General features: G+C 38.9%; 1 protein-coding gene across 1 annotated transcript in view; it reads left to right on the top strand.

Annotated features, from left to right (window-relative positions):
- Nucleotides 1-12,780, top strand: part of LOC124140501 (titin-like) — a 461,816-nt gene that overhangs the window by 271,940 nt on the left and 177,096 nt on the right. Inside the window, exons 162-173 of the mRNA XM_048381766.1 lie at nucleotides 323-625; nucleotides 1,522-1,824; nucleotides 2,219-2,524; nucleotides 3,036-3,147; nucleotides 3,306-3,478; nucleotides 4,128-4,415; nucleotides 4,603-4,905; nucleotides 8,898-9,200; nucleotides 9,697-9,993; nucleotides 10,783-11,088; nucleotides 11,640-11,945; nucleotides 12,425-12,727. Coding sequence (XP_048237723.1) covers nucleotides 323-625; nucleotides 1,522-1,824; nucleotides 2,219-2,524; nucleotides 3,036-3,147; nucleotides 3,306-3,478; nucleotides 4,128-4,415; nucleotides 4,603-4,905; nucleotides 8,898-9,200; nucleotides 9,697-9,993; nucleotides 10,783-11,088; nucleotides 11,640-11,945; nucleotides 12,425-12,727 — 3,303 coding nt within the window. The remainder of the gene's footprint in view (nucleotides 1-322; nucleotides 626-1,521; nucleotides 1,825-2,218; nucleotides 2,525-3,035; nucleotides 3,148-3,305; nucleotides 3,479-4,127; nucleotides 4,416-4,602; nucleotides 4,906-8,897; nucleotides 9,201-9,696; nucleotides 9,994-10,782; nucleotides 11,089-11,639; nucleotides 11,946-12,424; nucleotides 12,728-12,780) is intronic.

Raw genomic sequence — 12,780 nt, 5'->3', positions numbered from 1 at the left:
TATAGCGGGAATATTGATGAATGTGACATTATTAACTTTCACTCACTAACTCGCTCCATGGTCAAACTTGATGACTTAATAGCGTGTTAGTTATGGCATGAATAGCCTGATTATCTGGTCCAGACTCAATTATTGACATGTTCCAATTACATTGCTGGAATATTGCTAAAGATGGTGTTAAACTTCAAATAAATGAACTAGAACCCATTTCAAATTTCATTTCATGTAATCAATACATGGAATGCAAATGTGTTTCAAAGATAAAATAATGAAAAACATGTTTTCAAAGATCTGACAGAAATGATTAATTCTGTTTCCCCAGACAAGCCATCCAAGCCGAACAACCTCCATGTGATTGACGTGATGAAGGACTCTATTGTCCTTTCATGGGAGTCTCCATCCGACGTCGGTGGCTGCGACCTTACTGGATATGTCATTGAGAAGCGTGATGCTAAACGCAACACGTGGATGCCAGTCCACACTGTAGATGGCAGCACCAACACCTATGCTGTCATCAAACTGCTCGAAGGAAATGAATACTTCTTCCGTGTGTCTGCTGAAAATGAAGTTGGCGTCAGTGAACCAGCTGAGATGGATGAGGGAACTATTGCCAAATGTCCATATGGTAAGAGAAATTGATATAATAACCCCAAATGTTGATGGAATATGCCAGTCAGCATAGAAATAATTCTTTAATAGAAAAATATTCGTAATTATCTTCCATAGCCTTCCAACTGATAATTCAGGTAAACTGGGAGTGATGGGGTCAAATTTTGTTGAGAGAAACTGTTGTCCATTTCAGTCAAGTTTTTGGCTCAAATGAGTGCTTGCATGAAACTTACCGTACCTGTTGTCTGTGAATAAGTAACTATACTGAACATGAAAAGTTGAGAAGCATGAATATTATTGGGGATACGTTTTTATTAATTCAAGTAAAGAAGGCAAACACTGGTTTTGTTTATGACATAATCTCAAATTTGCAAGGAATGGCAACTGACCAATTCTATTTCATCATTTAAATAGTTCTTAACCGTATGGTATTAAAACAGTGTTGGAAATCTGTTTTGAAAACAGTGAAATGTTGACAGTAATTACTTGTAGTCTTTCCAAACAATAAGTATTTATCTTCTTCGTCCTTCCAAGTGAGGGGGGCACGGGTGGCCCAGTTGTCTAAGGTGCCACGATTTGCTGTGCAGAGTTGCGTCCCTTGGGCATGCCAGAAACCTGTGATTGTGGGTTCAAATCCCGGTTTGCCCCGATTATGTTTCTAGGTTTGTCAGCACCATACCCGTGCTCTTGGGTTTCACTGAAGTGGTAAACGTTTGAGACCTGCATCACTTCGGGCTTTCCTCCCACATTAAGCTGACACGCTGATATATAACTGGAATACTGTTAAAAGCGGCGTTAAACCCAACTCACTCACTCACTCACTCACTCACTCACTCCTTCCAAGTGATAGCTAAGTGAGGGTGACTTGGACAAGAACTCTCCAACTTGACCATGTTACCGTCTTCATTTCAGATGTGCCACAGACTCCCAGGAAACTGAAGGCAAGTGAGGTCACCAGGTCATCGGTCACACTCACATGGGAGCCACCAGAGAGCGATGGAGGATCACCAATCACAAGCTACATTATTGAGAAGAAAAGCCCAACCAGTTCTCGATGGGTCCGTACCAACAAATCTCCAGTCCGGGACACTGTCTTCACCGTCAATGATTTGGTGGAAAATGACAAATATGAATTCCGTGTGTCCGCAGAAAATGCTGCTGGAATTGGCAAACCATGTGATGCTCTTGGACCAATCCTTGTAAAGGATCCATTCAGTAAGCTTTTCAAATACCTTTCATAAAATCCTCAATATTGATAAAAATAATTTTATTTTATACCCTTATGTTTGATTTGTGCCTGTTTATGTCTATTGGATTTTGCTTCATTAATCCAGATGGAACTATTCCCAATGAAAAATGTGGATTACCACATTTAAGAATTACCAATGATATGAAAACAGTTGCCCTACTGATATTCAAGATGGTTTCTCTGTTACACATATAGTGTAACTCTGATACTCCTTTCGACATGAAACCAACATTATTTTTGTATGATCATAGGGACATTACTGTGTACTCATATACAAAACATCAACATTCAAAATTGCAGTGGACCGTCAGAATTCATCAGTTTTTGCCATTGTCAGCACACTCTGCTTTGCCTCCACAGACAAACCAGATGCTCCTCGCAAGCCTGAAGTGGTGGACGTCACCAAGGAATCTATCACTCTGAAATGGCTGGCCCCAGAGAAGGATGGCGGTAGCCCGATCTTTAACTACGCTGTTGAGATGAGAGTAAGTGGAAACGTCCGCTGGGTACAAGCCAGTCAAAACATCAAGATCCCCGAGACCAGTTACAAGGTCACAGAACTGATGGAAGGCGCTGAGTATGAGTTCCGCGTCATGGCCGAGAACAAGGCTGGTCTTGGTCCACCATCTTCTCCATCACAGCCTGTTGCTGCTAAAGATCCAATTGGTGAGCATAGCACAAGTTTAAGTTCAGTGGTTGGCTTTGAAACAAATCTTTTTTACAAATTATGAAGTAAGTGAAACCTTATGTGGGTTTCCATCTGCAAATGACTGAGATGCTGCTCTATTTATTGGGGGCGGTCGGGTAGCCTAGTGGTTAAAGCGTTCGCTCGTCACGCCGAAGACCCGGGTTCGATTCCCGACATGGGTACAATGTGTGAAGCCCATTTCTGGTGTCCCCCGCCCTGATATTGCTGGAATATTGCTAAAAGCGGCGTAAAACCATACTCACTCATGAGTATGGTTTTACGCCGCTTTTAGAAATATTCCAGCAATGGGCTTCACACATTGTACCCATGTTGGGAATCGTACCCGGGTCTTCAGCGTGACGAGCGAGAGCTTTAACCACTAGGTTACCCGACCACCCCTTATATTTAGCATATGTCAAGAGGATGCCTTCGTGTGTTGTATGTTGGTAGAGCCTTTCCTTGACTCTAAACCCCTGCTCTTTTCCACAGTTGGTGAGGCGCCAGCCGTGCTTGAAGGCCTACCCGACCTGGCCGTCATGGAGGGAGAGACAGCCATCTTGGAATGCAAGATCAGTGGTGAACCAGAGCCCTCTATCAAGTGGTAAGGGAGATCACTCTCAAAAGTCCTGTATTCAAATACACATGATTCAGAGAAATAGGAGTTAACTGGATGATTTTGATAAAGATTTGAAATGGAAACAAGACAGGGATGTTGTATTTGATTTTTCCTTATACTACTGTGTGTTGTGTGGATTGTAGGATGAAGGACCGTCGCGATGTTCTGGAGGACAAGAGACATGAAATCTTCTATGAAGACATGTTCGCGTCTCTGACGATCACAGAATGCACTGAGCGGGATGCTGGTAGCTACACATGTGAAGCCAGCAACGACCTCGGCACAGTCACCACATCAGGGCAGCTGGACATTCAAGGTAGGCCTACAAACAGGCAGACATAAACAGAGTTGGAATGAATTGCAGAAAAATTCAAACTGTGTTTGAGACAATAGTTTCCAGAAATTAGTGATCAAGTCAGCTCACTATTTCGATGTCATTATCATATACTTATACATCATGGTAGACTATTGCTTACTTACATTTCTACGCTCATCTTTTCGCCAACACCTGGTATCATTTCTATTTGATTGTCATTCATAAACACATGCTTTTTATATTATTAGAATCATACAGTAGAGATTACTATGATCACAGAAATGTGTTTGGTTGCTTTTATTTGAGAGAAAATAAGAGAATATTGACTCTTTCCCCATGAGCAAGAGTGACTCTTTAGGTCTAAGGTAAAGCTACTCACTGTACAGAGCTGTTCCCCTAATGCAAGCTTAGGATCTGCTGATCGTGGATTCAATTTTCAGATGCAGATTATGATCCTTGGTCTGTTGGCAACATATACTTTTCACGTTGATTTTACAAAAGAGTTTCTCAAATCATCCACATCCTGCACCATTTTGAGTTTTCATTAGATTTGAAACTAACAGGACATCATGTATCTAAAATGTTCTTAAAGCGGTGTTAAAACTCACTCTCTTACCACAATGCTGTAAGATGCATTTCATCCCAACAGCTCCCCCTGTACTGGAGTTCGACAACAAGTTCCGCGACCTCATCACACTCCATGCTGGCAGTAACCTCAAGATCCCTGTCAAGGTCAAGGGTATCCCCACTCCAAGAATCACCTGGGCAAAGGAGGATCAGCCAATGAGATCAGCTGGTAAGGTTACCATAGATATGCAAGACACAAGCACCTCACTGACCATCAAGAAGGTGAGCAAGGAGGAGGATGGTCTGTATACACTGACCGCCGAGAACGAAGCAGGCGAGGACAAGGCCAAGTTTGATGTCGAGGTCATTGGTGAGTTCATTATAGTCTTCTGTTTCATCAACACAGTAAAATGCAGTTTTTTATTATTATATTTTTTAGATAGTGTTCTGATAGTATTTTTCGAGTAACTTGGCAGTTTGCAATGTTTGCAAAGTTCATAATCTCAGTTAAAATATTTTACATACGTTACACACATTTTCATTGCTTTATAATTCAGACGTTCCTGCAAAGCCCGGTCCTATCGAGTATGCTGACATTGTCCGTGATGGTGTGACTCTGAAGTGGACTCCACCCAAAGACGATGGCGGCACTGATATCCTCTCCTACATCGTGGAGCGCCGTGATGCCAAGAGGTCAACGTATACCCGTGCAGGCAAGGTCGAGGGTAACGTCACACAGCTGAAGGTCAGCGGACTTGTTGAAGGCACAGAATATTTCTTCCAAGTGACAGCAGAAAACGAAGTCGGAAAATCTGAACCCAGAGAATCCGATTCCGGCGTTGTTCCAAAGAGCCCATTCGGTAGGTTACAACTAGCCAACAGTTCTTTGCGCTTCTTGCCCAAATCGGGTTGAGTGTGGTAGTGAGCTAGATTCTGACTGACTTTCCTGCATGGACCCAAGTGGACTGAATCTATGTTTTATGCTATATCAGAGACCATTTATCGGTATGTGATCTCTGGCTATGTGAACATCCCATTGTGCTTGTCAACTTACAAACTTTGGAATAATACTAAGTATTTGGGAATGATTTTTTCTTTAGCCAAGTATGGAGATTTTTCCTTTTCCATTATGCCAGTAATAATACATCTTTTTACCTCATTGAGTTTTGTGATGCCAAAGTACTTAGAGTTGACCAGCACAGTATATTTAGGTAAAGAGGGGTGAAGGTGCTGAATCATATCGATGGTGTAAGACTATCAGGAAACTAGCATTACAAGAAAATGATCTCAGAAAGTAGTGGATTGGCATAGTTTCAACATACTCCAGATATCATAATCACAAATTGTTTTTTCATTATCAATGTTCTTTCCACTCTCTGGAAATATGGAATATTAAGCCAAAAAAGACCCACATAATTTACATGTTTTCTATATCCTGAAACTCAAAAGCATTCCAGTTTTCCAAAAATATTTTGCCTTTATGCTTTCGTTTATTCCTACTCTACTTATACCACGTTTATGTGTTTGCTTTATGTGTATATGATAAAGCTGCTACATCACAATAGTCACATTTACCTACCAACTACTTCTGGTTCAGCATTTTCATGTCATAAATCATGAGTATGCTAAGAATAATGCATTTTTACTGACATTTATGTATTTTTTATAATTTTATATCAAATATTGAGATTTGTTTCTAGATTGTTATGAAGTCTACAATCTGATTCTGTTCATATGAATATTTAAACTGATATCAATATTATGGAGAATATTTCAGGGAATGTCCCGAACAGTTCAATTGTCAAGTCTGCAATTTTCCCTCAGTCAATCAGGGTAAAATTGTCCAATCAAAGATCAAATAGTTATTTACATTATGAGACGTATTAGAGATCAGGTTGTAGATTTCAGTCCAGTTGTTTTACTTATAATGCATGTTAAGTTTATTTTGATGTTGTGTTTGAATTATTTTGAAGATTGTTGGACTTTTTTTCAGCATGACAATATATCCTACTAACCTGTGACCAGTTTGATTTCATGACATCCAAAATAATATTTCATTATTAATTTATAAATCCAATTCCTTATCATAAATTATCTTGTAGTATTAAAGGAATTATTTGCTTACAATGAATATTGGTTAGAATCAATATGTGAGCAATTTAGTAGGATATAATAATCTACATTTACATACACATTTATATACTGATGGTTATTCTGTAATTAAAAAATGTTGTTAATTAGTCTTGTAACTATAAGTAATTAGATAAATTGTATTATACTACTTACCTCTATTTTTATAAACAATTATCTGTTGTTATTTTTTTTAAATAGTGTATTTAGCAGTAGTGGTTGAGATCTGATATGTACGTATGTACATAGGGTTTGCATAATACATCTTCATTGGGAATATCTATGCATCAGTTGATATCTGCTGAGGGGGTAGGGGTCACCAAGCCGTCTCAAGTGCCACAACACTCTGTGCAGAGTTGCGTCCCTTAGACGTGCCAGAAACCTGTGATAGTGTGTGAATTTCGGTTCGCTCTGCTTATTAGGGCTGGGACGGGTAATTCGGGGAAACCTGGGTCGGGTGGGTACAGAGTAGGACCCGGGTACCCACAGGACTACCAGGACTCCTGGTAAGTCATGTGATATATTGTCTAATGACTAAAATTATCTGGACCTCTATGGCTACACTACAATCACTAATGTTCGCTTTTCCTTCTGACTCTGAACCCATTCCTTCTGATTTTTCATATGGTTGAATAAAGATATAACTGAAGTCAACTTCAGTGTATGCATGACCAGATTGTTTAATACATGTATCTAAATACGTTTTGCCAGGGCTAAGCTAAAAATATTCCCAATCGGACATTTTGAGACATCTCCTGAGACCTAGAGTGGGTACCCAGGTAGGGTAGGGTAATAGGGGGGCGGGTACCCGGGTACCCAGGTAGTAAATTTGGACTCGTCCCAGCCCTACTGCTTTTGTCAGCACCATACCAAAAATACACATACGTATAAGACCTCCATCAGTTTGGTCTTTTATCCCACATTAAGCTGACACGCCGTATTAACATAAATACTGTTCAAAGCTGCATTAAACATAACACTCTACATACTGCTGAAGATACACAGAAATAGAACAAAGCACCTTAATACAAGAAGTATTTAGTAATTGTCCTTTACATGATGATGCATTTGTAAATAAAAAAGCAATATTTATCTATAATTACAAAATGCATTTGCTGAATTTTATTTAAGCCACATTTCTTAATCAAATTTGGATAATTTACTTGATTATGTGCAATATGATAACACCCTTCAGTTTAGATTTAGGATTTTAGCACTGTTATGAACAAAATGTATTTTAAACCGAATCTCTTATGTTTGTGTTAGAACAATACATCCCTTTGCCAAAGTGTGATGAATATTTGTGACATGTTAATGGTAGCCATTGTGTCAAAGTTCACTGAACAGAGGTATACCTTTCATTACATTTGAAATATTTGAAACATTTTAAGAATGATATTGCAAATGTCATTTAATTACATTTTAAACTTTTTTAAGAAAATGTTGCAAAAATGACTTGTTTTGTTGAGTTTGAATATGCTATATGTTGGTTGTTTTTGTATATAAACTGATATTATATATGTAAGGAGTGTCTATAGGGCTTAGCGTGGTATAACTCCATATAACATATATACTCATGTAACATTATATTATACTAGGCAATAAACTGTTATCACAACGTTGATATGAATCTGTTATTAACTGTTCCATACTTTTAACAGCCTGTGTTCCATGTCATCTAACACCCGTTATGTGTCTTTGTGTAACACTGTGTCTATGTCTCCGACAATATTCCTGTTCTCTTCTCTCTCCTGAATGAAAAACTGGTGAATGAGAGGATGAGAATTTTAGTACAATCATTATCCATATAATTACCAATTATCATCATGCCTAACTTTTTGTGGAATATTGTCTTGCTTTGCTGCTTGAGGGGATAATTCGCTTCTTGCTCAGCCTGGAGGTCAAACAGTTTTTGTTAACAAATTATAGTTATATAATTATTTACGGTATATATTTTTTTTCATGGCTTTTTTTAATTCCAAAATGAATTTTTTTCTTCAATATATCTTATATTTATGATGGATGGTAATTAGATAATAGGAAGTTTTGTTGTTGGAAAAAGCATTTGATTGGAGGAAAATCTTACCAATCAGCTTGATGATTGTTATTTGCTGCTGCAGCATGCATGGTGCAGTTGAATACTAATAACATGATTTTATTCGTTCCGCCTCGTGCAAGTCGTGTTTGTTTTGATTGATGCTGCATGCTGTAATACATCTTGCAGACAGAATCTGGTGAGTATTGCCAATCTTTTTTACTTGAAATATAAAAAAAACATGAATATAAAACATTTCACTTGAATATATGGTAACAGCCAAGTGATCGACTCTCATATAACATTTTCATTTTTGTAACCTTTTGTCAGTTGAATTGATTTCTAAAGTTTCTAAATTTCTGAGTAAAGTTGAAACCTCACACGATTATTCAATATATTTTCAATATGATTGATTCTCAATACAAATGTTTCTCATAAACATCCCTTTAATAAATTCCCTTAGTGGTTAAAGTATTGAAGCTGAGGACCTCGGTTTGATTCCACATGTGGGTACTATATGTGAAGTCCATTTTTGATGTCCCTGACTGTGATGTACCTGTAATATTGCTAAAAGTGATGCTAGACAATACTCACTCCCTGCCCTTAAATAAAATAATGTTATATGAAAATAAAAAATAAAAATAAAAATGTATTTTTATTTTTACTGATAAATGTGTTCTTTCATAGGTAAACCATCAGCCCCAGAGGACCTTGAACATTCTGACATCACAGAGGACAGTGTGACCTTGAACTGGAAGCCCCCGAAATCAGATGGAGGCTCACCACTCACAGAGTACATTATCGAGAAGCGAGATGTCCGGAAGACATCCTGGTCAAAGGTTGCCTCAGTGAAATCTGAGACACTCAACTACAATGTGAAGAAGTTGTTGGAAGATACACCGTACCTGTTCCGTGTGATTGCCGTCAATGCCGAGGGCCCAAGTGAACCAATTCAATCTGAACATGAAATTGTGCCCACAAAAGCACCTGGTTGGTTTTTGTCTATTTTCTTTGATAATATATGGAACTTTTGATTATCCAATGTCACTGATAGATTTATGTTGTCATAAAACTAAATTTGGCAAATGCAAAGGAAAAGAATTTCATCCTTCGTAGTATCCGTGTATACTATAGTAACCCGAGTAGAATAGGTCTTCAGCAACCCATGCTTGCCGTAAAAGGCGACTTCGCTTGTCGTAAGAGGCGACTAAAGGGATCAGGTGGTCGTGCTTGCTGACTTGGTTGATGCATGTCATTGTATCCACATTTCGTGGAACAATGCTCATGATGTCAATCTCTGGATTGTCTGGTTATTATTATTTACAGACCGCCTTCATATAGCTGGAATATTGCTGAGTGCGGTGTTAAACAACAAACAAACAAAACTACCGAGTATCATGTTTTCCTAATAATACACCTTATATGTCCAAAATATTCTCATTTTTTATGACTTCATGTGGCATTACTTATCATTATAAACTTGCAGAGGTGCCTGGCAAGCCCATCGGACCTATTGAGTTCAGCAATATTGGTGAAGACACTGTCACTCTTGAGTGGTCCAAACCCAAGAGAGATGGCGGTGCCAAGATCCTCAAGTACAACATCGAGGTGTACGAGGATGGCAAGTGGAGGCCACTAGACTCAGTGGATGCTCCCACCACCCAGTACACAGCCAAGAAGCTGAAGGAAGGCAAGAAATACAAGTTCCGAGTATCGGCTGTCAACTCTGTTGGCGTCGGAGAACCACTGGATTCAGACAATGTCACTCCAACCAAGAAGATCTGTAAGTAGATTGTTGTTAGAATTAAGTGTAATATATGTGAAAACAATATGAAAAAGTCTTTCCTGAATCAGCTATATTATTAGAATGGGTTAACCATATATTAACAATTATTTTCCATTTATTTCTTAATGTTGTCAAACTGCAGAAATCTATATTATCCACATGGATACTTTTTTGCCAATAACTTTTAGGGATCACATATCATATTGTCTAGGCATTTCTTCACTTATCATGGGTTGAAAATCTGTATCCATCACTCAGTAACATTGTTATCATTAGAAGAAAGAGAGACGGATTACCGTACTGGGGCCGTTCCACAAAGTGATCATAGCGCAAAGACAGTCATAAGTCTATGTTAAAGTATGGGATCACCTTAGCGCTACGATAGCTTTGTTGAACCGACCCCTGGACTTTAATTAGTCAGTGTGGACAAAGACTTGGCAAAGTCGGTGCTATTCATACATTATGTCACTGTCATTTACAATGAAACAAAAGTCAAGCCTCATTAAAAGTGTCAAAAATCAGTAAAAGTTCTCAAGCACCATTGAAATTTCTCTAGCATCATTGACAAACATCAATTAATGTTGCCAAGCTTCATTATCAATTTCAAGCATCTATAAAAGTTATCAACCTTCAAAACAAATTGTCAAGCCTCGTGAAAATTTGTCAAGCATCATTCAAGGTGGTCAAACCTCATTAAAAATTGTCAAACACCCGAGATAGTGACATAGTTACTGATATATAGTCAAAGTTTCTTCAAGACATGTATGTTCTGTATCCCATCCACAGCTCCACCCTCCAAGCCAGTCGGACCACTTGACATCAGCAATGTCCAGCGTGACTCTGCTACACTCAAATGGAAGGCACCAAAGGACGATGGTGGCTCCCCACTCACTGGATACATCATTGAGAAACGGGATGCCAAGAAGACAACATGGTCCAAGGCAGGCAAGGTCAAGCCAGACACACTGGAGTATGTCGTGGATGGCCTTCTGGAGAACAATGAGTACTTCTTCCGTGTGATCGCAGAAAACAAGGCTGGTCAAAGTGAGCCCCTTGAGGCCGATGCTGCCACCATGGCCAAGAGTCCCTACAGTGAGTAGAAAGTGCTTGTTGCTTGGTGTGTCAACACCATTGTAGAGTGTAGAAATGATCTGGTCACTTGTATGTGCTCTTGGCTTAAGCTAATATCATCATGCACATATTTCATGCAAACAATTAAGAACCAGGATGGTCCATAAAAGTAAATAATCATGAACAAACATATTCATCAGTGCATGTGTTAATAATGTTTTTTCCGTTCCTGTCTTAATGTCAAATCTGTAAGAAAAGTCTTCCCATACTTTAAGTAATAACCAGTTTTAAAGTTCCTTTAACAGTAGTATTGCTAGAGGATCATTAGTGCCAAAGTCTGTACACCTAAATGTGTGTTTCTGCAACATTCTTGACTTATTCTGATGAACATTCCAATCCATATGTCCTCTGGTGATCAAGAATATGAGCATTTTAAAAACCATTAAAGGATATTGTCATTGGTCTTGGATACGGCCTTACATATCTGTATGAAGTCTGCTGTATGATCTGTATATAAGCAACGGTTGGTCAGAGGACAGATACAGATCAGTGAAATTGTGTTTGTTTTGCAGACAAACCATCCAAGCCACGTGGTCCTCTGCTGATTGAGAACGTGACTGACCACTCCTGCGATCTGGAATGGAAGGCACCAGAGAGTGATGGCGGTCTGCCCCTCAAGAACTACATCATTGAGATGAGACCAGCCACAAGAACCACCTGGTCCAAGGCCGGTAAAGTTGACGGACAGACACTGAAGTTTACACCAGACAACCTCATCGAAGGAACTGAATACTTATTCCGCATCATTGCTGTTAATGACGAAGGAGAGAGTGAACCTCTTGAAGGCAAAGACTCAGCCAAGCCCAAGAAGGCTCTCAGTGAGTTTTTCAGAAATCAAATTATACTATTTTTAGGTTCTTGTGCTAATTGGAGATAGTAAGCAGATGTGTATATGTGACTGCTATAGTGTTTTTGCTAATGTTAGTAAACAATGGAAGAAAATTATTTCATACAAGTTTAAGTTAATATATACAGGTTTAGGAAAACATTTTTATGGCATTTAATTATTTGAAATCAAGTATGTAGAATTAAACATTTAAAGATGGATTCATCTCTTCTAATAATGCAGTCACAATTTGATATTTCTTTCATGTGTTGATTGAGGTATGATGAGAGAGTTGAAACTAGAAATAACTAGTTAAAGATAGACTTTTTTCAGTTTTAAACAACAATCTAGTGAAACCTGTAAATTGCTATTTGACTTTGTAGACAATTCCAAAGTAAGTTTGACATTCCACATCCCTGACAGTAAGGGTCTGTCCTCATCACAATTGACCTTTGTTTCTTTTTTTTCCAGAACCTCCAGGTCCACCTCAGAACCTGCAGCCAGGCCATGTTGGACAGGACTACGTTGCCATTGAATGGAAGCCGCCAAAGGAAGATGGTGGTGCCAAGGTCACTCACTACAAGATCGAGAAATGTGAGGAGACATCCGATGAATGGATCAAGGTTGCAGAGATCAAATCTTATGACACAGCCTACAAGATCGAAAAACTGAAGGAGAATGTTGGTTACTTCTTTGCTGTCGTTGCCAAGAATGAGGTCGGCTATGGTGAAACTGCTGAGACTGACTCAGTGATCACACCCAAGAAACCAGCTGGTACGTTGAGCTCACCTGTGTGACATCACTTCCTCTCTTGATACGACTCTTCC

This window comes from Haliotis rufescens, unplaced genomic scaffold (assembly GCF_023055435.1).
Source record: "Haliotis rufescens isolate VD_foot unplaced genomic scaffold, xgHalRufe1.0.p SCAF_4, whole genome shotgun sequence".
Lineage (NCBI taxonomy): Eukaryota > Metazoa > Mollusca > Gastropoda > Lepetellida > Haliotidae > Haliotis > Haliotis rufescens.
The sequence above is the reverse complement of the archived record's forward strand: the minus strand, read 5'-3'. Positions and strand labels throughout refer to the sequence as shown.